Below are 25,403 nucleotides of genomic sequence, written 5' to 3'. Positions count from 1 at the left end.
GAGGAGAGAGAGACAGACAGAGAGAGAGAGAGAGAGAGAGAGAGAGAGAGAGAGAGAGAGAGACGGTTCTTAGAAAGGTGTGCTCGCGCGCATCACCCAAGGGGCGTGGTAAGGGCTGAGCCACCTTCCCAGCGTCTGACAACCAGGCAGAGAAACTGAGGCACAAAGCAACACCAGACAATGCGGGGCCGTGCCACTTAAGGAGGTGAAAGGCCAGGAGACGAGCCAGGGCGAGGAGGGAAGCGCGCTAAGGGGCTCCTTCACCGCCGCTCCCGCGTCAGGCTCCTCCCCGCAGATGTTCTCTGGCTGAGACAGCAGCATTCTCTCGGCCTCAGGCTTCCAAAATAAAGAAACAGCATCCCGGCGCTCTCCAGCCTCACCGAACGCCTGCGTGTCCGGGGCTGGAGCGTGGGACCCTCCCCTCCGCACCAAAATGGCGCACGCCGCGCCCCTCACTCCCCAAAGCCCCTCCCGCCCCCCGCCCGCGGCCGCCGCCGTCACTTCCGCCCCGCGGCCGAAACTGACACAAAGTAGCGGGCCGGGGCCCGGGTGGGGAGAAGCCGGGCCGCCGCTGGGGGGCGGGAGCCTGCGGGCAGCGGAGCCGAGCGCCCCCGCCCCAGCCCCCGGCATGGGCTGGACGGGGCCGCCGGGCGGAGCGCCGAGCGCCGCGCGCTGAGGTGAGGCGCCCGCCTTGGGCCGGGGGTGTGGACCCGGAGGGCCGCGGGGCCACGGGGAGCGGCTGGGGGAGGCTGGGGCGAAGGCTTCCCCAGGATGGAGAGAGCCGGTCGTTCTGCGCAGCCTGGGAAGATGGGGCGCGCGGAGAGTTGGGGTGCGAGGAGTTACCCTGGTTCCAGCCTTTAGGTGCCCGGAGAGGGAGTTTGGGGACGATCGGATTTGTCCCGCGAAGGTGGAGGGCTCTGTGCACCAGGAAAACCAAGGGTGCCAGGGGTGTTCGCGTTGGCAGCTCAGAGCTGTGCAGTGGGTCCTGGATACCGTCCTTGGCAGGGAAGGAAAGTGGCCCCTGGCATTCTTGTTTTCTTCTGCCTCGCCGACCTGCTAGCTTTCTCGGGAGAGACTCTTGGTTGGGAAAGAGCGGAGGCCAGACTCAGAGGAGGAGCCCTTTTCCTTAGTGGAGCGTTGCCTCCTTCCCAGGGCTGGCTATTTTTATCCCAGATGTGGCTGCAGAGGGGGCTGGGGTAGGGTGACGGGGCAAGGCGACGTGGCTGATGGGCCTACCCGGTTTAGAAAACCCAGGATATCCTGAGAGGGAGACCCTGTTGCCAGTGATTTCTGTTACTGTGTGTGTCCCCGTCAAGGATTGGGGCCAAACTTGTTTTCAGTCTCCCCAGGGTCTTAGAGGTAAAAGAACTTTCCTGACCCGTGTCGAGTCTTGACTCTTGATGGTCAGTTAGTTCTACTGTTAACTCTTCCAAAGGAGGAAGACTCAGATCTTAGGGCTAACGATGCTTGGTAGCCTCCCACCGGGGTGGGGCTAGGTAGGAACCAGTAATGCCCACCCTGAATCCTCTCCTTTAACCTCTGGCTTCGCTCCCCACCCTCCCATGACTCATGCTCTCGATTGGGTGGAGACCCTGGCTGGGGCCCTGGAAGAGGCCTTGGCATCACCGAAATGCGATTGAGGTTTTCTTCCCGAGCCAAGGGGACAGCACCGTTGCTTGCCACGGTCGTGGAGTGTCAGGCGTGAAAAGGACGTATGCCTCTCAGGATTGTCTGCTCTGAGGTCAAGGAGGGAGTGTGTGTTAGTGAAGGGAGAATTGGTGTGGGTGACTGGGCTGGGACCAGAGTCAGTAATTATAGAGATTGGGCAGACAGGCAATTAGTAGCTCTTGGGGCTGAAAGGAGGGGGAAGATTTTCCATCTAAAGGAAGGGTTTCCTTGGCCAGGACTTGCACCTTTTTAGGAGAAAGTTCATGAAAGGGTGGAAGGAAGCAGAGGCCTCCTGAGCCTGTATCTAGTGTCATACTGGCTGGACTAGACCTGGGGTGGGAGAAAAAGCGGACTCTTCAGCAGGCTTGGGAAGACCTCTCTGATGGCCCAAATTGCTAGGAAGTGGTTTGGGGACTGTCTGCAGGAAGTGGTGACCATGCCTCTGATGCGAACCCCTCTGGGTAGGAGGTGATAATGGGAGTCCCAGTAATGAGAGTGGGGGGCAGGGAAATTATGAACTTTCTAGAAGGGTGGGACGTGCCCACCCTGTTTCCTGATGCTCTGCCAGGTGTTTCCTGGCTCGTGTTATCTACACCCAACCTGCTGGGAAAATTGTTTTCTAGTACAGGCAGTATTCATCTCGACCAGGAGGGCACATGGGACATCCATTGTTCCTGAGGGGGATACCTTGAGGGCTGCGCAGCATTTGTCAATATCTGGTCTCTTCTAGGCCCTTCTCTGTAGGTTTTGGTTTCTATTAATTCTGAGTTTCCTCATGTTATCCAGGACAGAGGGAAGAACACCCCCCCCCACACACACACCCAACACACACAGGTATCCATATCAGCAGGAAGAGGAGAGTTTTAGTGGGTTGCAGGCTGTGGGGGATGGCAGGGCCATAGCTAGAATAAACTCCAGAAGGGAATGCAGAATTCTCGACCACGTGTGTCTGTTGCTTTCTTGCAGGGTCTCCCATGGGATTGCTGGAACCTTGCTGGGTGAGATGGCACTGTGTGCAAAAAAGCGCCCCCCAGGTAAGAGCAGCAAGGAGTGGGTCTCTGGGACCATGATCAAAGTGGCTGGCATTATGACTTAGGGAGCCAAGGGAAGAGGAATTGCTAGTATGGTTCTGAAGGGGGGCGCGGTTAAGGCTGCCAGGGAGTAAGGGGGGTAGCCTGAGAAACCGAATTCTTCATTTCATCCTTGGCTGGAACTCAGCCGTGACTGTTAATCACCAGCCCCTTACTCAGTGAGGAAGCACCTGCAGATTCTACTCTTTGGTCTGGGCTCTTGGGCTCTGGCCTCCTTTGCCTACCCACCGGAGTCCTCCTCAGTTTCCCGCGGAAGGAGGGGGGGTGTGGGAAAGCCGTTGCCCTGGACAACGCGGGCGGTTCTCTCTCCCGCATTGGCTGGGGGAGGGGGCGGGGCCGCGCGCTGGCTTTCGCCTACGCGGCACTGGCAGACTTCAGCTCTGCAGAGGGAGCAGGTGGGGCGGAGCCTGGGGCGTGGGCACCGTTCCGGCCACCCAAAGCTCCACCTCCCGCCTCTGTCCTGGGATTCGGGAGTGGAGCTCCTGCAGAGCTGGTGGTCCCAGGCGCAGGTGGCCGCGAGGATGGTTTGGGCTGCTGCGGGTGGCATGCGCGCCCAGCGGCCGGGGCTCCCCTCTGCGTGGCCGCAGCTCTTGCGCCTCCCCGGGGGACCGCCTATGCCCCATAAGCGCCGCTGAGGCCAACTACAGACAGTGCGGCTTCTTAAAACGGGATCATGACGGTCCCCAAGGAGATGCCTGAGAAGTGGGCCCGGACCGGGGCGCCTCCATCTTGGAGTCAGAAGAAGCCCTCTTGGGGGACAGGTAACGGGAGGCAGTGTCTGGCAGCTCTCACATCCGTGATTTCCCTCCTCTGACCTCCGCATTCCCTTGTCCTCGGCCTCCCTTCCTCGTTGGCCCTTTGGGATCCTCCTTCTTTCTTTGCATGGCCCTTGGCGATTAGAGTCTCAGTAGAAAGGGGACCCTCTGAGAGAAGTTTCTGGTTTTCAAATGGCTCGTTTGTCTGGTGATTCTGTGGCCTGGGGTTTGTTATTGCATTGTGCTTGTTGGGGGAAGAGGTCTGGAATATTACACTGGATTCTCGGTCAGATAGATATAGGGTGGCAGGCTTACTACTCCCTTTTAGGTCTGAGGAGGGAACCCTTCATAGGACATCTCTTATTCTTGCCCTGAAATTGGCACCCGCAGCCTGGGTCCTCAGGGTTTCCGTTAGGTGTAACTAAATAAGGGTCGGTAACAGTGACATTTCCTTTTAAGAAAAATATCTGAAAATGGTTGAAGAAAGATTGCAGTTGCCTCTCATCTTCTCTGTTCTGCTCAGTCTGCATGACCCACATCTCTGACACACACACACCCCCACACTTGAAGATGCGCTTTGCAATAGGATGATGTCATTGTCCACCAGTCAGAAACTGCTTATGGTGACATGTGACAAGAGCTCCTTTGGAGACACTGCACGTGGGCCTAGGATGCTGCCGCAGAGCAGTTCCAGGGCACTGTGACCCTCTGTCTTGGCCCCACCCACCGTGCTCCTCCCCAGATTCGGGTGAGGACAGTGCCAGGAGTAAATTTGCAGTAGTCTCCACATGGGAAGGAACTTCATACCTCAGCCCCACACCTTGACCATGATGATGGATGTGTTATTAACAAGATCAGAGGGACCTGGGGATGTGCATGGCAGTGTGGGGGGGTACACACACACACACACAAACGACTCGACTGAGTTCTCTGAGTGGAAGGCCCTGGCAGTTGGCAGAAACAAAGACTTGTCCCACACTGTGATGGTAGCACAAGGGAGGCTGAGGAGGACCGTGGCCAGCCTGCATGCCACAGTGAGACTTTGTCTCTAAAAGGGAAGTGGGGGAACAGCGTGCAGGGCCATGTGCTCTGAGCTGTTGGCAAACTGTGGACTAGAGCAAAGAGTCTAGTGATACCAAAGCTGTATTCTGGGGAGAGAAGCGTCGCTCAGTGGAACCCTCACAAAGGTTAGTTTGCGCCTTCTGACTGCAGCCTTTTTCTGTTGCAGAAGAAGAGCGGAGGGCGCGAGCTAATGACCGTGAATACAATGAGAAGTTCCAGTACGCGGTAAGTGCTCCCTCTTCCAGAGCTGGGAAAGAAGAATATCAGGAGCTGAGGCTGAGGGAAGGGGACTTGGGCGAGGCAGGGGGAACGGCTTTGGCCAGTTTCCATCTGCTGGGCTAAATTTTCCAGCTCTCACTGGAAATACATTGGTCTGGAGAGACTTTTCCTTTCCTCCTCCTCTCCCCTGTGCCACACCTGGGGTGCTGGCAGGGGTGTGTGCAGAATGTTTGGGAAGTATAAAGAAGGAAGAGGTAGCCCCAGCCTGACAACTAGGTTGGGATGAGGGGTGCCCCCCTCATTTTCTCCCCTCCTACTGCCATAGAGTAACTACATCAAGACCTCCAAGTACAACATCCTTACCTTCCTGCCTGTCAACCTCTTTGAGCAGTTCCAGGAAGTTGCCAACACCTACTTCCTGTTCCTTCTCATTCTGCAGGTAAGTGACCTGTCTTACATCTCCTGTCACTCACAAAACTGAGTTAAGCCAGAGAAGAGGCGGGATCAGGGGAAGAGCCCCTGGACAGGGACTTGAGCGCAGCGTGCCTCTCTTTTCAGTTGATCCCCCAGATCTCGTCCCTGTCCTGGTTCACCACCATTGTGCCTTTGGTTCTCGTCCTCACCATCACAGCTGTTAAAGACGCCACTGATGACTACGTGAGTTGTCACCCCCATCCCAGCCGCCTTTAGGGAGAGTTCCCAGGATGCTCCGAGCTCCTCTGATCTAGTTCCAGGTGGGGGGAGAGGGAAGGTGTCTCACTTTTCTCAGTTCTCTTCCAGTTCCGCCACAAGAGTGATAACCAGGTGAATAACCGGCATTCTCAGGTGCTGATCAATGGCGTGTGAGTGGCTGTTGGCGCCCAGGGCTCGGGGAGGAAGGAGGTTTCCATGGAAACCTTGGTAGTGACTGATGGCCTCTGCTGTCTTCTCTTTGCTGTAGCCTCCAGCGAGAGCAATGGATGAATGTCTGTGTTGGGGACATTATCAAGCTAGAGAATAACCAGTTCGTGGCGGTAAGAGCCTTTTCAGTCTCAGGGTTGTTGGTCCTCTTTGGTTGAAGGGGACAATTCCTTCCTGGTTTTCTCTTGCCTCTTATACTCATGGAAAGAGGTTTTCCAGATGGTGGCTCCTGGATCATGTTTTCATGCTCAGATTAGTTTTTCATGCTCTTTGAATTAAAAACAAAAGAATACAACCTCTATGCCAGTTACAATGGGCATGGACCTTTAATCCCAGGACAGAGGCAAAGGCAGAGACAAGGTCAGCCTGGTCTGCATAATGAATTTCAGACCAAACAGGATTGTATACAATGAGAGACATTGGGGTGATTGCCACTAAGAGCCCACAGAGGGCAGAGGTTTGCGCATGTGAGTTCTCATCGGGCTTTCTGTGTAGGCGGACCTCCTCCTCCTTTCCAGCAGTGAGCCCCATGGGCTGTGCTACATAGAGACCGCAGAACTGGATGGGTGAGTGGCGTGCTTACTGTCAGCATCCTTTCTCCTTGAGCCCTTAGGGGGAAACGACTTGTTTGAAGGCAGTTCCCAGGCCAGGGCTCTGTACCTTTTAGAAAACTGAGGCCTAAGAAAGGCTTTGGATATGTCGAAGTTTTCTAGGCCAAGACATTTAGGATCAGGTGCCCGAGGACTGATTCCAGCTTCTGGGAGAGGCTAGGACTCAAGGGTATTTATTGTTCTTCCAGAGAGACCAACATGAAAGTGCGCCAGGCCATTCCAATCACTTCGGAGCTGGGGGACATCAGTAAGCTGGCCAAGTTTGATGGTGAGTAGTCCTGGAGCAACTTTGGAAGGAGACGGTGGGCTGGGGTTGGAGTCCATTATTGTATCTTCTGGATTCTGGTTGGCTCAAGTCTCTGGACGTTTTCTGGAGGACCATGTCTGGAATGCCAGGTGGTACCCTGAGCTTTTGAACTGATGGTTATTTCAAGTGGGCTTCGTGACTGAAGGCGTGCTGAGAGAAATTCAGCACATTCCTTTTACTTATCAGCCAAGAACAGTGCTTTTCTTCGTTGTAACTCGTCAGCCTGTGTAGATGTGCACGAGAAGTCCATGTTCTCGCTTCCTCTCCAGCTCTGCCTCCTCATAGCCATATTAGCTGACAGTTTACTTACATGTGTAACCCTAAAATCTCTACAACCTGCCTACCTGCCTGTTAAATACATGTGTTTGATATATAAAAGTCTCACTAAGACCTGGCTGGCCTGGACCACCTTATGTAGACCAGAGATCTGCCTGCCTCTGCCCTCGGGGTGCCGGCACCGCCGCAGCTGCTGCACCACCGTGCCTGGCTGCCACATAAGGAATCTGCCTTGTCCTCCTTAGTGGCGGGGTGCTCGTAGATTGGCACTGTTCAGCCATTTAGTCTTTTGTTCCGGTGATGCTTAAGGACAGGTAAAAAGTGTCGTGACCGGTTCTGTATGTAGAATAGCCTCAACTTTGTGGTTTTGGGGAGCCAAGGAAATGAATCAGTTGTCGAAGTCCTTACTGTACAAGCCTGAGGCCCTGAGCTCAGATGCCCGGTCCTCACATTAAAAGCCAGGTGTAGCAGCACACATGCAGTCCCACGCCAGGTGCTCCTTAGGGTTTGTAAACATCTAGGCTGGCCAATCGGTGAGCTCCAGGTTCAGTAAGGGAGAGACCCTGCCCCAGAAAATAGGTAGAGGCTGGTGAGGTGGCTCAGTGGGTGATTTGCTGCCAGGCTTACCTACTTGAGTTGAATTTCTGGGAAGAAAGCACTGAATCCTGCAGTGGACTCTGACCTCCACATGTGCACCATGGTACATATGTGTCCACACATGCTTGTCCACACATATGTGCACACACATGAATAAGTGCAGTAGGAAGGAGTAAAGTGGGAGTGATGGAGGAAGAGACCCCGTGTGGACGTTGGCTCCATGTGCATGTGGGTGGTACATGCCGACATCACACACACACACACACACACACACACACACACACACACGGTATTTCGGGATCTAAGTGTATATTCATTTTTCTGTGCTGCTAGGGATGAACCCAGGACCTAGGCAAATGGTCTTCCATTGAGCTACATCCCTGGCATGAATATGTATATTTTCAATGTTAGTTCATGCCACCCTGTTATTTTTCCCTGTGTTGTGGACCTTGAACTCCTGACTGTCCTTTCCTGCCCTCTAGAGTTCTGGATTATAGGCAGGCACTACCACACCTAGTTTATGTGGTGTTAAGTAAGTCCTATGTATGTCAATAGCTCATGTCTTTAGAGCACACACACACCCGACACACACACACACACACACACACACACAGAGCTACTTTTCCTATTAAAACTTTTTTTTTGTGTGTGAGAAGGTCTCAGTATGGAGCCCCGTGGCCTAGAATTCTATGTAGATCAGGTTATCCCCAAACTCAAGAGATCCGCCTGCCTCTGTCTCCCCAGTGCTGGGATTAAAAGTGTGCACCACTAAGTCTGGATATTTAAATTTTTTTAAAAATTGTATTATTTTAAGATTCATGAGTGTGTGCGCGCATGCATGCGTGTCAGTGTGTGTGTGTGCATGCACGTGTGCCAGGTGTGCAGATGCCTGAAGAGGCCGCAGGGAGTATCAGATCTGGATCTAGATTTATAGGTGGTTATGAGGTACCCAAGGATGCTGGGAAGCACACTCGGGTCCTCTGGAAGAACTGGGAGTGTTCTTTAAGCCTCTCCCAGCCCCCTCACTGCCTTTCCTGTTCCCTTATCATGTGATTGGACTCTGAGCAGTGGCACTTTTGTCTCTCATCCAGGTGAAGTAATCTGTGAACCTCCCAACAACAAGCTGGACAAATTCAGTGGCACGCTGTACTGGAAGGAAAACAAGTTCCCCCTGAGCAACCAGAACATGCTGCTGCGCGGCTGTGTGCTGAGGAACACCGAGTGGTGCTTCGGGCTGGTCATCTTTGCAGGTGAGCCTCCTGGCGTCCCTCAGATGTGGCTGGGAGCACGCATGAGTCGTTCCTGCAGAGCTATGGCCCTTCCCGCCTAGTGCTCTGCTACAATGGCCCCGAACGCCAGTGTTTATTTGACTTCCCATTACTTCCAAGGCCCTGACACCAAGCTGATGCAGAACAGTGGCAGGACAAAGTTCAAGAGAACGAGTATCGACCGCCTGATGAACACGCTGGTCCTCTGGGTGAGCTGCCCAGAGGTTCTCCCGATAGCCCCTTCTGCCCCCTTGGTTTTTTCCTAGGCAGCAGCCAGGCTTGGCTTCTCAGGGGCGGTGTTTGTTTCAGACTCCTTTCAGACTTGGAAGATGTTTTAAAAGCCTTAGGAACACTTAAAGAGAGCTAAGCTAAGCCACCCTCTGTGGCTTGGTTATGGTGGCATCTGGATACGCATGGGACCTCTTAGCTCTTGCCGGGGATGAGGAGGCCTTCGTGGAGATGGAGTCAGAGTTAAAGGAAACTTCCATGGGGAAGATGGCTAGCAGACTTCTTCCCCGGCTTCTAAGAATGCAGGCTCCCAAGAGGAAGTCTCTGGGCTTGCTTTGGCAGTCCCTGGGCTCTCCTGTCTGTCCAGAATTGGGTTTTCTTCTTGGGCTTTCTCTCCCCATTTTGTGCCCCTCCTGCCAGTTGCCTGCTTCCAACACGCCATCTTGGGAAGCCTGGGGACAGCGCAGTTGAGTTGCCCCTCTTAGCTTTAAAATTTCTAGAAACCCCTCCAAGGAGCCATCCGGGTTCCCTACTCTATGTTAAGACCAAGGTCCTCCCGACTCCCCCCAGGTCCAGGAAGGTGATCAACCAAGGAGGGGAGGAGATGGAAATTTTTAAATATAAAAAAATAAACCATAGGCTGGGCGGTGGTGGTGCACGCCTTTAATCCCAGCACTCGGGAGGCAGAGGCAGGCGGATCTCTGAGTTCGAGGCCAGCCTGGTCTACAAGAGCTAGTTCCAGGACAGGCTCTAGAAACTACAGGGAAACCCTGTCTCGAAAAACCAAAAAAAAAACAACAAAAAAAAAACCATATAAGAAAAAGAAAAAAAATTTTCTCTGTTCTTGTAACAGAGTAACATGATTTAATAAAGATATTATTATCATAAAAAACAAACAAAAAATTTCTAGAAACCCAGGCTGAAGTCTGGCTAATTCCTCCAACAAAGGCTCTTCTCGCCCCCTGGTGGCCGCTCACCTGGATGATCCTTGCTTTTTCAGAGTCAGAACATAGGCGCAATTTTGGAAGTACTTGTTGGACATCAGACAGTGGACTCCATTGTTCCCTCCCTGTCCTCTGTGTCACTCAGATAAAGTCTTGCTCGGTAGCCTAGACTTCCCTTGAACTCTCGATCTTCCTAAATTAGGCCTGGTGGCGTACACCCAAAATCTCAGAATTTGAGGGCCTCAAATTGCTACAGATTTGAAGCCAGCCTTGTCTCAAAGCAAAAATGAGAAAAGGCCTTAGGATGTAACTTAGTAGTAGATTGGCTAGCATGCACAAGGCTCTGGGTTTCATTCCCAAGAAGGGGGAAAGGCATTTTATACAATAAATCTGTAGAGTATGCTGTTGGCCTGTGTGGGCTAGCACAGGGAAGAGAGTTTTAACTGTGTCAGAAGTAGCTACCCCAGTTCTAAGTCCTGGCCTTATCTGTGCTTTTAATTCCTTCTCAGATTTTTGGGTTCCTGGTCTGCATGGGAGTGATCCTGGCCATCGGCAATGCCATCTGGGAGCACGAAGTCGGGACACGTTTCCAGGTCTACCTGCCCTGGGATGAGGCAGTGGACAGTGCCTTCTTCTCTGGCTTCCTCTCCTTCTGGTCCTACATCATCATCCTCAACACCGTTGTGCCCATCTCACTCTATGTCAGGTGTGTGCTCTCTGCCGTGGCTCTCCCGTCTCCCTGTCTGTCAGGTGTGTGCTCTCTGCCCATGGCTCTCCCGTCTCCCTGTCTGTCAGGTGTGTGCTCTCTGCGCGTGGCTCTCCCGTCTCCCTGTCTGTCAGGTGTGTGCTCTCTGCCCGTGGCTCTCCCGTCTCCCTGTCTGTCAGGTGTGTGCTCTCTGCCCGTGGCTCTCCCGTCTCCCTGTCTGTCAGGTGTGTGTTCTCTGCCCATGGCTCTCCTGTCTCCCTGTCTTGCCTATCAGGTGTGTGTTCTCTGCCTGTGGTTCTCTCCAGGAGCTCAAGGGCTTCCTTGCCAACTTCTCCAGGAAGATGAAATCCTTGACAAGGAATATGGAGTCCTTTCTATACTGTGGCCATTTAATGTTACCTGTTTATTTTTTTTCTCAAAGTTTCCTGGCTTTGGATTATAGTGGGGGTAGAAACTATATTGATTTATTCAGCACCACACGTTATTACTTGCCTATTCTGGGAAATAAGCACAAAGATGAACAAAAAATTGATCTCCTTCCCTTGTAAAGCTTAAATATGATAGAGGAGGAAAGCCCTAAACATGTCACAGAATAGAAGCTGTTCTCCCATGAGTCCTTTGTGGGTCACTGGGGCTGCTAAGCTGTGCGGGTCTTCTCTGCCCTCAGAGTAGCAGGTTGGCTCACCCGGGACTAGAACCTGAGGTAGCGGCAGGCACCAGTTCTTGAGGGCAGAGAGACATTGCTCCGAGCAGTCAGGCATACTTCTCAGACGCGGAGATGACTGCGGGGGGAATGGGTGGGAGGAGGCTGGAAGCAGGAGGGAAGAGGCTGGAAACAAGGGTGTACAGACGAGAAGCTGGGGTGTTAGGAGCTGTAGGGGAGGGGTTTGGAAACGAGGATATATATCCGAGAAGCTGGGATGTTAAGAGCAGTTAGGAGCTGTAGGGGAGGGGTCTGGAAACAAGTTTCGACTGGATTGATTGGTAAGGGTCTTCAACCTTTGTCTGGGGACCTTTAGGAATGGGTTTTGGAAACACCTGAAGGCTGTGATCTAAAAGTCTTCAGGAAAGCTTTAGCAGTCGCTGGCTGGCTGTGGTGGGCAGCAAGGGTAGAAATTAAAAGGAAGGAGAATGTTAGGCAGAGGCCAGTGAGGACAGAGGAAGGAGAGGGTGGTGGAGGAGGAGTCCCTCCTACAGTGCCTTGCATTTGCAATAAGGGAGCCTGTGATCTTTTGTATTCAAATCAGTCACTATGTATCCTATGCCAGTTTAGAGCTGGCAGTCCTCCTGCCCTAGCCTCTCTAGTGCTGGGGGCGCAGGTCTGTATGCCACACCAGGCTCGGCCTATGTGTTTTTAAGGAGGTATTTATCCAGTTGCTCAGAATTCTTCCTAGCTTTCATTTCACTTAACAAAAATGCCGAGACTGCTCAGCTCTGCTCCCCAGCCCGAATCCTAGTGATGCCAACTGTGAGAAGAGGCAGGGCATCCGAGAGTCTGGGTTGACCGCTGCCTGCTTAGCCATGGGGCCTCAGGCTTGCCCCGTCACCTAGGGCCTCGCATGCTGTCTGTTTTCCTTTCCCAAGTGATGCCTGTGTCTCTTTCTTCATAAGGGTGTTTTGGTAGAAGACACTGGATTGGAAAATGCATATAAAAGGTTAGGTTAGTGTGTCAGTCTGGCCGGGAGCCTCATGCCTGTAGTCACAGCACATGGGAAAGCTGAAGCAGGGGGACTACCACAAATTGGAGGTCAGCCTTGGCTTCAGAACGAGACCCTGCCCCCCCTCCATTGCATCCTCCCAAAAAGTATAAAAAACAAAACCAACCACAACAGCAACAAACCTGGCTATCTCCCTAGCACAGCCTTGGACACTGCTTCTTTGCTAGTATTCAAATGTTTTGCTTCGGCCCTCATTTTGTTTTCCCACTTTGTGCTTTGCTGAACCTGTTCTTGGTAGCTGCCTAAGGAAGTTTTTTCCCGCGTTGTCAGCATTCAGGTTTGGGGGAGGTGGAAGTAGGGTTGGCTAGCTGCCTGGGACAGCCTTGACCACATTCCTACTTATCTCACTTTTCTGCCCAGTAGCAGGATCCTGATAGGAGCCTCAGTCACGTTGAAGGAAGGTTCCAGATGTGTGGCCCACTGCTTGGCCACCCGGGACCAAACACAGGGCTCTTTTCTAGGAATGTGAACAGCCCGGATCATAAAAGTAACGATTAGCTGAAAGTCCCTCGCGCTTATGACGTGCTGTCACTGCCCATGTGTCTAGACTGCTTTCCAGCACGGAAGTGGAGCCCTGCCTGTGCTGGGCAGCGAGGGATGACGGGACTGGGAGCCTCTGGCCCTGTGCGTGCACGGCACCCTCACACGCTCTCTCTTCTCTCTCCCTTCCCTCTTGCATTTTCTCTTATTTTTCTCTGCATGGTTTCTGTGTTTAGTTCTGAGGTAAGAACTGGCCAAGTGTCCTGTGTCCGGTCCCTCTTCCTTCTCTGCCTGTGCCGTCTGTCCTGCCTGCCCGGAGCCTGTGCCCCTTTCTGTGTGGAGAGCATCAGGAGGGTCGGGTTGGAAATTTCCTTTGTCAGTGGTCCATGGTCAGTTCCACCTGCAGGCTTCCCTGCCCCTCCCATCCAGGTTCCCTGCCCAGCTGTCTTCTTCATTCCTTTTCCTCCCAGGGCAAGCGCCTGCAGCTAAGGCCCAGTGAGTGGGATATTTCCTTCCCTTCCTGCTTCCCAGGCCTCACCTCCTGTCCCCTATGCAGTGTGGAAGTCATTCGTTTGGGCCACAGCTACTTCATCAACTGGGACAAGAAGATGTTCTGCATGAAGAAGCGGACGCCTGCAGAGGCCCGTACCACCACTCTGAATGAAGAGCTGGGCCAGGTGGAGTACATCTTCTCTGATAAGACGGGCACCCTCACCCAGAACATCATGGTGTTCAACAAGTGCTCCATCAATGGCCACAGCTATGGTAAAGTGGCACTACTGGGGGCTGGGGCCGTCACTCCTGACACGGGGTTTGACGTCTTTCGTGTTTGGGGTGTACTCTGTCCTGTGCCGGGATTGTACTGAGAATCCCTTTCTTGCCCTCCCTTGAGCCCTTGCACTACTCTTGGGGCTTGCACCATGGGAACGCCTTGGTTATTTGAAATGAGCCCCAAGACACTGGCCTCTGGGCATCCTGGCCAGGGTGGATCTACCTTGGCTGCCCAAAGGAATACAAACTCACTGCTGCTGCAAGGGGCCCTTGTGAATCTCTGGACTGTAACTGCAGTCTTCCTGGTATGGGCCTGTCATAGTGGCCTTGAGGCTGAGCTGCTGGGATGGTGGGGGGCAGGGTGTTTGCAGGTGTGAGACCCTGCAGTAGCTGGTTTTTGTATTAACCTAGACCTTGTTGCCAGGGTATAAGGCTTTATCTGCTTTCTGGCCTTGGAAGGTGCCAGGCGCCTCAGCAGACCTAGAGTGCTGTAGGGTCAGGTAGAGAGCTGGGGCTGCCTTTGTGGGGAGAGCTACTGGGAGGTGGCTGGGATGAGCATGGTGAGCAGGGGGCCCTATGACCCTTGTGGCCAGGCTTCTGGATTCTGGGATCCTGGGTACCTGCAGGATGTGGGCGGGGGCATCTACAGGATGAGTAGGCCTGAGGGTCCTACAGACCATGGGGTCTGCGCTCGAGGCTTTCCGTGCTGCTCTGGAGAAGTCCAGTGCTGATGTGCTTTTCCTTCTTTTGGGGGTATGCAGGTGACGTGTTTGATGTCTTGGGACACAAAGCTGAACTGGGAGAGGTAAGATCCAGTCTCTGAATATTCTATAGGTCAGTTAGATACAGTCTGGGCATCTGGCAGGCAGTAACAGGCATAGATGGGAGCAGTGTGCTATCTGGACAGGAAATGGAAGACACTGGGGAAGCGGATGTTTAGAGGGGACTGGAAGCAGGGTGGGAGTTGCTAGATGAGGCATGGTACACACCCATAATCTCAGCACTCGAGAGGCTGAGGAAGGAGGATCACAAGTTTGAAACCAGGCTGGCTTATATAGAGAATTCTAGGCCATCTCAGGCTCCATAATGAGACCCTGTCTCAAAGAAAAGGAAAAAATAAAAGTAAAGGCCAGCTAGACTTTGGGGGCCCAAGGCAGCCAGGATCTTGGCTCTTTGGCTGAGAGGTGGATAGGTGGGACAGTGACTTCCCTGGGGGTCGCCTGGCAGCTCATGAGGCTTCCTGCCTGTTCCAGAGACCAGCGCCTGTTGACTTCTCCTTTAATCCTCTGGCTGACAAGACATTCTTGTTTTGGGACCCAAGCCTCTTGGAGGCTGTCAAGATGGGGGACCCACACACGCATGAGTTCTTCCGTCTCCTTTCCCTGTGTCACACCGTCATGTCAGAAGAAAAGAACGAAGGTGAGCTGAAGGACGGCTCGGCCTTGGGCACAGCCCATTCATGCTCCTGGGCTGCTGTTCTGCCATGCTGCTGTGCTGGGCTTCCTGGGAAAGGCAGGCGGCTGGGACAGTGGCCACTTTCTGCTCATGCTCCTTTCTCCACCAGGAGAGCTGTACTACAAAGCTCAGTCTCCGGATGAGGGGGCTCTGGTCACCGCAGCCAGGAACTTTGGTTTTGTGTTCCGTTCCCGTACCCCTAAAACAATCACTGTCCATGAGCTTGGTACAGCCATCACCTACCAACTGCTGGCCATACTGGACTTCAACAACATTCGCAAACGGATGTCAGTCATAGGTGAGGCCAGTACTAGGGAGCTGAGGAGACTCGGCAGCAGGCAGGCCTGGGTGGGGAAGGCGCTGGAGGGCTCGTGATGATACATTTAGTTTGGATTTTGTCTGAATTTTCCGGCACTCTTCTCCCTTGCGTTTCACAGTGCGGAATCCAGAGGGTAAGATCCGACTCTACTGCAAAGGGGCTGACACAATCCTGCTAGACAGACTCCACCCCTGCTCGCAGGAGCTGCTCAGCAGTACCACGGACCACCTGAATGTAGGTGTGAAGGCCTGGGCTTCCTCAGTTCTCAGCACTGGGAGGTGGCCAGGGCATGCTCTCCTTATTTATTTAAAATGATTTATTTTATATGCCGTGGTGTATTTTGTGTATTCCTATCTGTGTGAGGGTGTTGGATCCCCCAGAACTGGAATTACAGACAGTTTTAGGCTGCTCTGTGGGTGCTGGAAATTGAACCCAGGTCCTTTGAAAGAGCAACAAGTGCTCTTAACTGCTTAACTATCTCTCCAACCCCATGTTGTCCTTTTTAAAATAAAAATGTGTGTGTATGTATATATACACATACATACGCGTGTTTATGTGCATGTATGTATATATTTTGTAGTTGATGTATGTGCTCATGTCACAGTGTACATGTGGAGGTCAAAGAACAACTGGAAGGAATAGGTTCTGTCTTTCTACCGTGTGGACTCTGGGGATTAAGCTCATATCTTCAAGCTTGATAGCAAGCACCCTTATTTGCTGAGCCATCTCACCAGCCCACAATGTTCATCTGTCCGTCCGTCCTTCCTTCCTTCCTTCCTTCCTTCCTTCCTTCCTTCCTTCCTTCCTTCCTTCCTTCTCTTTCTTTCTTTCTTTCTTTCTTTCTTTCTCCCTCTTTCTCCCCCCCCTCCTCCTCCTCCTCCCCCTCCTCCCCCTCCTCCTCCTCCTCCTCCTCCTCCTCCTCCTCCTCCTTCTTTTGGTTTGTTTTGAGACAGGGTTTCTCTGTAACAGTCCTGGCTATCCTGGAATATCAGCCAGGCCTGGTATTGCATCATGCCTATGAGTCCAGTATTTGGCACATAGAGTCAGGATGAGGAGTTTGGGGCTCGCCTGGCCTACATGAGACTTTGTCTCAACAAACCAACCAGGAAGATCATTAAAATGGCTCATGAGGTCAGGGCACTTGTGGCCAACCCTAGACATGAGTCTGGCCCCAGAACCCATATGGTGGGAGGAGATGGCTTCCTGCCTCAACTTCTACACATGCACACAAATAACAGTCATGTTAAACATTGTCTAAAATCCGACTGAAGGTATCTAAGCTGTCTGTTGAGGTTTGAGTTGCAGTTCTTTGCTGTGTTTTTTAGAATTCCTTTCATCTGACTCCCCCATCTTCATCTAGGAATACGCAGGGGACGGACTGAGGACGCTGCTGCTGGCCTACAAAGACCTGGATGAAGAATACTATGAGGGGTGGGCCAGGAGACGCCTCCAGGCCAGCCTGGCCCACGACAGCCGAGAGGACAGGCTGGCCAGCGTCTACGAAGAGGTTGAGAGTGACCTGATGGTATGCACAGGACAGGCAGGGTGAGGCAAGACGGTGGGGGGCACAGCTCTCCTCAGGGGCCCTTGTGGTATTTTCAGCTGCTGGGTGCCACGGCCATTGAAGACAAGCTTCAGCAGGGAGTTCCAGAGACGATTGCCCTCCTGACTCTGGCCAACATTAAGATTTGGGTGCTCACTGGAGATAAGCAAGGTGAGAATTGGTAGCAGATGGGCACAGTGGTGCTGTCGTGCCCTTGTGTGGAGCTGCCCCCCAGGTGGGAAAGCACGCGGTCCCTGGTAGTCACCTGACTGCGCACCTTTGTTGTCTCTTGGCAGAGACAGCTGTGAACATCGGCTACTCGTGTAAGATGCTGACTGATGACATGACAGAGGTGTTCACAGTCACAGGCCACACTGTTCTGGAGGTGCGAGAGGAGCTCAGGTAAACAAGGAGCGGGGACACAGGTGCCCTGAACGTGCCCGGGGACTGGCAGGCTTTAGTTTCCTCTCTGCCACTGTCCTGGAGCCCCCCACAGTTTCATCCCTGCCTTCACAGGAAAGCCCGGGAGAAGATGGTGGACTCATCCCACACTGTGGGCAATGGCTTCGCCTACCAGGGGAAACTCTCTTCTTCAAAGCTCACTTCTGTCCTGGAGGCTGTTGCTGGGGAGTATGCCCTGGTCATCAATGGGCACAGTCTGGTAAGACTTGCCATCTCTAGCTTGCAGCAGGCTGTCTGACTGGACACTGGCGGTGCCTCTCTCAGTATGGTCTTGCAGTCTTATCTTGCTCACAGCTTCCCTTGACTTGAGGGGTGGGGGTGTAAGCATCAGTGACCGGAAGAGCTGAGGTGTCCCCCGTGTTTCAGGCCCATGCCTTGGAAGCTGACATGGAGCTAGAATTTCTGGAGACAGCATGTGCATGCAAAGCTGTCATCTGCTGCCGGGTGACACCATTGCAGAAGGCACAAGTGGTAGAACTGGTTAAGAAGTACAAGAAGGCTGTGACACTTGCCATTGGGGATGGGGCCAATGATGTCAGCATGATTAAAAGTGAGTGTGGGCTGTGCGGGTGTGTGGGCTGGGCAGGAGGGCTGCAGTGTCCTTAGGAAGAGTTGGGGGCAGTGAGGGGCAGGGCTAGAGCTAGAAGGGAGGACTGAGGGGTGGAGTCTGTAACTAGTGGGATCTGAAGTTTATGGTCATTCTTCATGTCATCTTTGTCTCTGCAGCTGCTCACATTGGTGTGGGCATCAGCGGGCAGGAAGGGATCCAGGCCGTCCTGGCTTCAGATTATTCCTTTTCCCAGTTCAAGTTCCTGCAGCGCCTCCTGCTGGTGCATGGGCGCTGGTCCTACCTGCGCATGTGCAAATTCCTCTGCTATTTCTTCTACAAGAATTTTGCATTCACCATGGTCCACTTCTGGTTTGGCTTCTTCTGTGGCTTCTCAGCCCAGGTAGAAAGAGTTTCTAGAACTTTCTGCTGCATATCTAGGCTGGGGAGAGGCCAGTGCTTGTGCCCCAGAATCTCTATAGAAGCCGCAACGTAGGCCACTGTGCCTATAGGAAGTAGGAGCTGGAGGTGATAGGATCTCTAGAAGCTTGTGGGCCAGCTAACTTGGCTTGCACAGTGGCAGAGACTGTGTCTCAAACAAGGCAGGAAGCTGAGGACTGACACATGGTTGTTCTCTGACCTTCACGCACACGTGTTCCCAGACAGGCACACTTACATCTCTCTTACACACATGATAAATAAATAAACTCCTAGGAGCAGATATTACATATCTCCTGTTAACTGACCTCATGGTTGTTAGTACATGCAGTCAATAAATGTTTGTTTTTCTTTTCTTTCTTTTCTTCTTTTTTTTGGGGGGGGGGCATGGTTTCATGTAACTATTTACTATGTAGCACTGGTTGACCTTGAATTCTGAATCTGGGCATGGTGTGCACACTTAAAATCCAAACACTCAGTAGGTAGAGACAGAAGGATTGAAAGTTTGAGGTCATTTTTGGCTACATAGTGAGTTCCATGTCAAGGTGAACCCTGTCTTAAATAACTAACCTAAGAAGACAATGTTTATTGGGAGAGTCGAGATCTTAGGACCTGGGGGAGTTGTTCGGGCTGCTTGATGGTGTGGAGCTGTCTTTCTGCGCCTGGTTCCTGGAGGAGGGTGGTCGCCTACTGTCTTGCTGTCTTCTCTTCCAGACTGTGTATGACCAGTATTTCATCACCCTGTACAACATCGTGTACACGTCACTCCCAGTGCTGGCCATGGGGGTCTTTGACCAGGTATGGGGGGCAGTGTTCAGACTGGAGGGAAGGTTGTCTGACAGCAGGTGTGGGACAGTGGCCCACGGCCAGTGCACACTTCCGCTTGGGGAGGGCGTCGGATTCTTTCCGTCGTGGCTAGAACCTGTAATTCTCCTGGGTTGCCGAACACTGATAAGGAGAATCTGGCTTGAGCCTGAATCTGTCATCTAAGAGACTAGGAAGGGGGAGCCAGGGCTAGCCTCTGCCCTCCCTCGCAGGACGTCCCTGAGCAGCGAAGCATGGAGTACCCGAAGCTGTACGAGCCGGGCCAGTTGAACCTCCTGTTCAACAAGCGAGAGTTCTTCATCTGCATCGCCCAGGGCATCTACACCTCTGTGCTCATGTTCTTCATCCCCTACGGCGTGTTCGCGGAGGCCACACGGGACGACGGCACCCAGCTGGCAGACTACCAGTCTTTCGCGGTCACCGTGGCCACATCGCTGGTCATTGTGGTCAGTGTGCAGGTATGAGGCCTCCCTCAGCACTCCGTCTCTGCTTCTGACGGGTAGGGTTGGGGTCCTCCTACCTGCGCTGCTCCTTTCCGCAGATCGGGCTGGACACGGGCTACTGGACAGCCATCAACCACTTCTTCATCTGGGGCAGCCTCGCTGTTTACTTTGCCATCCTCTTCGTCATGCACAGCGATGGGCTCTTTGACATGTTTCCGAACCAGTTCCGGTTTGTGGGTGAGTACCTGAGCATCCCCTTCAGTCAGTTCCGGGAACAGCAGGGTAGACAGCACTTACTATACTTGAATGCCAGGTGTCTTGCAAGGTACAATGTATTACCAAGGGTAATTGACCCAGGCTCTGCTGCCAAGGAGCGTCTGTGTCCGAGAGAGTGATGAGCAGCCCTTGCCTGACTATGACCTCCAAGGAAGTCAGGTGTGGCGGGCTTCATGGTTAGCAGAGTGAGAGCCAGTGGGGGTGCCGGGTGTAGCCCTGTAGAGGAAACTGCTGCTAGTGAGCTGAGCAGAGTTCAGGGTCCTTGAGCTAGGGTGGGGCAAGAAGCCTGGGGAAGCAGAGGGAGAAGGAAAGGCCCTGATTGGCAGGCTCCAAGTGTGCCTTGCTCTGCCTTGCCTGAGTCTTCATTTCCTTAGAGCGAGGAGACCACAGCACCAAAGGCCACTTTCTTTTTGTTACTTGTTTTGATCTTTGTAAAGATCCCTTTAGGAAATATGTCAGCTAGCACAGGCCTCCAGTTCCAGCCCCTGAGAGGTGGAGGCCGGAGGGCCAGGAGTTCAAGACCCTTTTCTGCTGCATAACAAGTTTCAGAATAGCCTGATCTGCACGAAGTCCTGTCTCTAAAAAGAAAAAGGGGTGTGTGTATAGAAAAGAGGCGTCTTGGTTTGAGGATAGAACTCAACAGAACCCTTGGCTATTGTGCACAAAGGCCTTCCGTCGGAGGGTTTCATCAGGAGCTACATAGGCCAAGTCCTGCTTTTAAAGAGTCACTGCTTTACTGTATTTGAATAATAAAGTGGAGGCAGGCGCCCAGGAGAAACAGATCAGTTAGGCCCTCTACCAGCAATCTCAGTAGGGCAGGTGGGGTCCTGGAATTGGGTGTTATCTAGAAATGAAGCCAGCAGGTTAGATTGTGGGTGTGAGGGCGAGAGAGGCGTGAGCTGGACGGTGTGGTTTCAGCCCAGGTGGGTGGCAGTACTTCCCTAGCTGGAAAGGGCACAGCACAGATTTGGGGTGGAGGAGGAGACTGTCTATTACTTATGCCTTACTAGCCTAGAGATAGCTTCACTGAGGGGGTTGAGGAAACAGGGCTGGTGTTTGGGGAGAGCTAGAGACCAGAGACAGATTTAGAGATGAGACCAGAAAGGAGAAGTCAAAGGTAGCTTGGGCTTTGAAGTTGAGGACCTGGAACCATCAGAAATAGCAACGGGGAAGTGAAAAGATCTCCTCTGTCAACTTCGTGACTCCTGTCCCCCAGGGAATGCCCAGAACACCTTGGCCCAGCCCACCGTGTGGCTCACCATCGCGCTCACCACGGCTGTCTGCATCATGCCTGTGGTTGCCTTCCGCTTCCTCAGGCTTAGCCTGAAGCCTGATCTCTCCGACACGGTGAGAAGCCTGGCAAAGCTGGCCGTAGACCCTGGGGGGCAGCTGCAGTGTGACAGGAAAAGCCCTTCCTGCTTGGGTGCTGTGGAGCTGTCTGGGCTGCGGGACGCTGGGGGCTCGTGCTGCACATGGCTACGGAGTTCCTGTGATGATCCGCCATGGTACTCTGGGTCCCTGTACATGGCACTGCCTGCTGTTGTGAGCAGACACTGAAGGATTCCCCTTCCCGGTGCCCTCCTCAGGTCCGCTACACCCAGCTGGTAAGGAAGAAACAGAAGGCTCAGCACCGCTGCATGCGGCGAGTGGGCCGCACGGGCTCCAGGCGCTCCGGCTATGCCTTCTCACACCAGGAAGGTTTTGGGGAGCTCATTATGTCTGGCAAGAACATGCGGCTCAGCTCGTTGGCCCTCTCCAGCTTTAGCACACGCTCCAGCTCCAGCTGGATCGAGAGCCTGCGCAGGAAGAAGAGTGATGGTGCCAGCAGCCCCAGTGGAGGGGCTGAGAAGCCCCTCAAGGGCTAAAGACCTGGACTGAGACCCCTTGTGCCCGAAACCAGAGCTCGCGGGCCCATGTCGGGAAACAGCTGGCCCTCCCTCCCAGCAGCCTGCCCCCTCTGCCTGGTGGACTGCCCCGCAGATCTCAGCGGCTTATGGAAGGGGAGGGAGTGGGTCCCAGGGGCAGACCAGGGCTTTGGGCCTTGGACAGGGGCCGCAGTGAGGGACCAGCTGTGGAACCAAACCCATGGAAACTATGAGATTGGGTCCACCCCTGTCCTGCTCTGAGTCCACAGGGAGACTATAATCTCCATATTTTTTTACTCCTACTCCCTAGAGGGGTCCTTGTGCCCTGTTCCTGAATTACACAAGAATGTATCATGCCGGGAAGCCAGAGACCTGCTGGGGCCTCCGAGCCCCTCACATCATCGTGTGTCCTCTTGGTTTGTGTTTGTGTTGTTTGATTTTGTCTTTTTTATTTGGTAAGTGGAGGAGGCCTTCATGTGACTTTATGTTATGGTTAGTGTCTCAACTCTTCTGGGAAGAGGAGACGGGCGCACACTGGGATTCCCTACCTGGTGGAGTGGCTCGAGAGGGGCCACATCTCATGGGTCACCTTTAGGGTGCCGTTGTCCTTATGGGTACAGAGCTAACAGGTAGGGAAGAACTGTCAGGCAGAGTGTGTCGGGAGAATGGAAAGGAAGAGTGTCCTGGCTCCTTCCTCCCCAGGGCACTTGTGAGTTTTTGGATCACCTAAACCTTGTTGGTGCTGGGCGGCAGCCCAGATGGGGGCCCATCGCTCTCAGTGAGCAAGCAGGGAGACGGGCAGTAATGTCCTCGGAATCCAGGTCGAGTCCCCAGTTCCTTAGCCACTTCCCACTTCCCTCCTTCCTGCCCTCTCCTCTCCTCTCCGGTGCTGTTTCTGCCTACCCTGAGGTAGAACTGAGAAGGAAGCTGGCCTCTGCTGCTTTGTCCCAGGATCCTAGGACCCTGCCCTTCTCGAGTAGTTGCTACCTTGTCAGTTCCCAGAAGAGCCCTTCTTCCAGCCGCAGAGTAAGGGGGCAGAACGATGTGGAGCAGGGCGGATGGGAATCTAAATGTTCCATGTAGAAGCCCGGAGGAGCTGGAGGGAGGCTGTAGTGAGGAGGGGCTGCCTGGGTGGGGAGAAGGAAGGGGAAGAAGGCTTGACGGGGGAAATCCCTTTTGGCCACACAGTTTACAAGCCCAGTATCATGTCTGTTTGTGTGTCTCTTAAGGGGAAAGTCTGATTTTTATACCAAAGAGGAAATGAATTTTTTTTGTATTTTGTTTGTCTATATTATATAAATACATATATATATATATAGATAGATAGATAGCTATATATATTATTTTTGGTTCTCTCTCGTTTTTTCAGGGAGGGAGGAAAGTACCATGTTGCATTGAGTGCATTGAGCTGTAATTAAGAAACATTCTGTATAATTTATGACATTTCTATAATTGCAAAAATTATATCATTTTATGGATATAAAAGAAAAATGCCTTTTTATAAAATTCCAATTTCTGAGATGTGGGTAATTTGTCTCTTTTTTGATGTTTGCATAAGACTGAGGGTAAAAAAAAAGCCCAGGCAGAAAGTCTGCAGTAGGATTTTGTGGGTGGTCTGGGGGGGGCAGCTGTACACACTGTTTCGTGAGTTTCAGCAGGACCGTGGGCAGTGCTGAGACAGTGCACGTGGACTTGTGTTCGGCTAGTGGCCACGTGATGCTTCGGACCTTGACTTACTGCCGTCGTAAACAGAGACCAACTTAGTCCACTTCCCTGGCAGACTGACGGCAGACGCACACGGAGATAAGGGTGCTGGAAAATGCCTAGGAAGCGTGAGGTCTAATTTCCAGGGACTACTGAACCTAGGGTCTGAGCATGGTAAAGAGATTAAGATTTGTGTGTGTGTGCACGTATCCGGGAGTGCGGGACCTGAGGTGCACAGGTGTTGTTTCCTATGGGGCTGGACTTCAACGTGGATGTGAGCTGCCCGATGGGGGTGCTCTAAACCGCTGAGCCATGTCTCCAGCCCCTGGCTCTTGATTCTCCCTGCCCACTCATCCTTCATATTCCCTGAGGCTTAGAGGGAGGTGATTCACTTCCTCTTGGTACTTTGGCTAGTTAGGGGTTTCTATGCTAACCACCACCTTAAAGAAGCAACAGCAGGGTCGCCTGTCCCTAGGCTGGCCTCTAGCGTAGCTACAGATGACGTGGAATCGTCCTGCCTCTGCTGTCCCAGCGCTCAGATCCCAGGCTGGACCACTGTCACCTGAGCTACACCCACAGCCCCCAACCTTCCTTTTCAGTTTTAAAACCTTTTCATTTTGAGATGGATAGAATCTCATCAAGTGGCCCAGATAAGCCTCGGTCCTTCTTGAGGTGTCCTCTTCCTTCCCAGCCTCTGAGCAGCTGGGATTGCAGGCTCTCAAGGATTATTCGTTTTAATCTTCTCCTTTGGTTTCTTTTCCTCTGAGAGCATCCTCCTAGCCTCATAGTTAACTGGTTTCTCTGGTGAGTATCAGCCCAACCAAGCACTGTAGGCCATGACTTCAGACTGAGGTAGTAGGCCAAGACGCCTGGCAGCCTCAGCCTGGCAGTCTAACGTGCCCCTGGATCCACCCCTGTGTAACCTGTCTGTGCCCAGGCAGTGCTTTCTCCCGCTCAGGAGTTCCTAGCAGCTGCTAAACTCAGAGGGAAGACAAACAGCAATGTCTTCCTTCAAGAGGGTAGAGGAAGCTTAGGCAGGAGGATTGCTTTGAGACTGAGACAAGTCTTGGCAATATCAGCAAGACTCTGTTACAGACAAATAGTCCAGGACAAGAAGAGGGACCACAAACCTAGGAACAGTCTGGGTTGTTTGTTTGGTCTTTGGTTTTGTTATTGTTGTTATTTATTTTTGTTTTAGACAGGGTCTCATGTAGACCAGGCTGTCCTCGAACTCATGCCTCTACTTCCTGAGTGTTGGGTGTAATGTGTCTGCCTCCAAATGGGAAGAGCCTGCCTGGCCTGCAGCAGCCCCAAAGCTTTAGGCAGCACAGGGTGTCCGGCTGGCCTTACTCCCTCCACCTTCCCTGTGGCGCTTTCACCCTACCTGAAGGCTAACACTCTTGCCACGACCAATGGGCCCTCAGCTCTACCTGATCTTCCTGTCCCTGGACGCCTCTTACCAGACGTGTGGTGAAGTTTTTCAGGGTGGAGGAGGGTTGTCAGCCACAAAGACAATGCCTACCCCCTTGTTTTCTTTTTGGTGAGAGTGCCTTGTGTAGGCCAGGCTGGTCTTAAAATCACAGTGACCCTTCCACCTCAGCTTCCCAAATGCTGGAATTACAGGCATGAGCCACCAGACCTTTTGTTTATTGAGACAGGTTCTTACCAGTAACCTAGGCTGGCCTGGAACTCCCCGAATAGACCTTGAATTTGTAGGAGTCGTCCTGTCCCCCAGTTCAGAGGTGTACGTCCATACCTGGTCCAGGCGCATTTCCCTCATCTGTGTGAGCTGCTGACTTCCTCTCCTTGCCTTAGCCACACTTTGGTTTCCAGGTCCCTTGTGGAAGCCCTGGAACCTTAATGTCTTCTTTGCTGTGGTCCCAGAGCCTGTTGTCACTATGGATGCCACCTTTGATGGCTACACT

General features: G+C 52.9%; 1 protein-coding gene across 3 annotated transcripts; it reads left to right on the top strand.

The window, feature by feature from the left end:
- The first annotated feature begins 546 nt into the window (after positions 1-546).
- Positions 547-23,295, top strand: Atp8b2 (ATPase phospholipid transporting 8B2). Of its 3 annotated transcripts, XM_038311860.2 has the most exons (28): positions 547-677; positions 2,635-2,702; positions 4,743-4,801; positions 5,121-5,234; positions 5,354-5,452; positions 5,576-5,637; positions 5,736-5,808; positions 6,191-6,261; positions 6,495-6,574; positions 8,578-8,736; positions 8,875-8,963; positions 10,436-10,632; positions 13,387-13,595; positions 14,363-14,406; positions 14,855-15,020; positions 15,166-15,354; positions 15,494-15,609; positions 16,736-16,900; positions 16,978-17,089; positions 17,215-17,320; positions 17,435-17,579; positions 17,747-17,930; positions 18,107-18,330; positions 19,080-19,163; positions 19,403-19,648; positions 19,732-19,870; positions 21,126-21,256; positions 21,496-23,295. In XM_038311860.2, exons 2-28 carry the CDS (start codon positions 2,672-2,674, stop codon positions 21,772-21,774), a joined length of 3,573 nt encoding a protein of 1,190 aa, XP_038167788.1. In that variant the 5' UTR covers positions 547-677; positions 2,635-2,671; the 3' UTR covers positions 21,775-23,295. The 3 variants fall into 3 exon arrangements, with proteins under 3 accessions (XP_038167788.1, XP_038167787.1, XP_038167789.1); XM_038311859.2 differs by lacking the exons at positions 547-677; positions 2,635-2,702 and adding an exon at positions 3,189-3,520; XM_038311861.1 differs by lacking the exons at positions 547-677; positions 2,635-2,702; positions 4,743-4,801; positions 5,121-5,234 and having other exon boundaries at positions 5,398-5,452; positions 5,576-5,620.
- Positions 23,296-25,403: the final 2,108 nt, after the last annotated feature.

This window comes from Arvicola amphibius, chromosome 14 (genome assembly GCF_903992535.2).
Source record: "Arvicola amphibius chromosome 14, mArvAmp1.2, whole genome shotgun sequence".
In the NCBI taxonomy this organism is placed as follows: Eukaryota; Metazoa; Chordata; class Mammalia; order Rodentia; family Cricetidae; genus Arvicola; species Arvicola amphibius.
The sequence above is the reverse complement of the archived record's forward strand: the minus strand, read 5'-3'. Positions and strand labels throughout refer to the sequence as shown.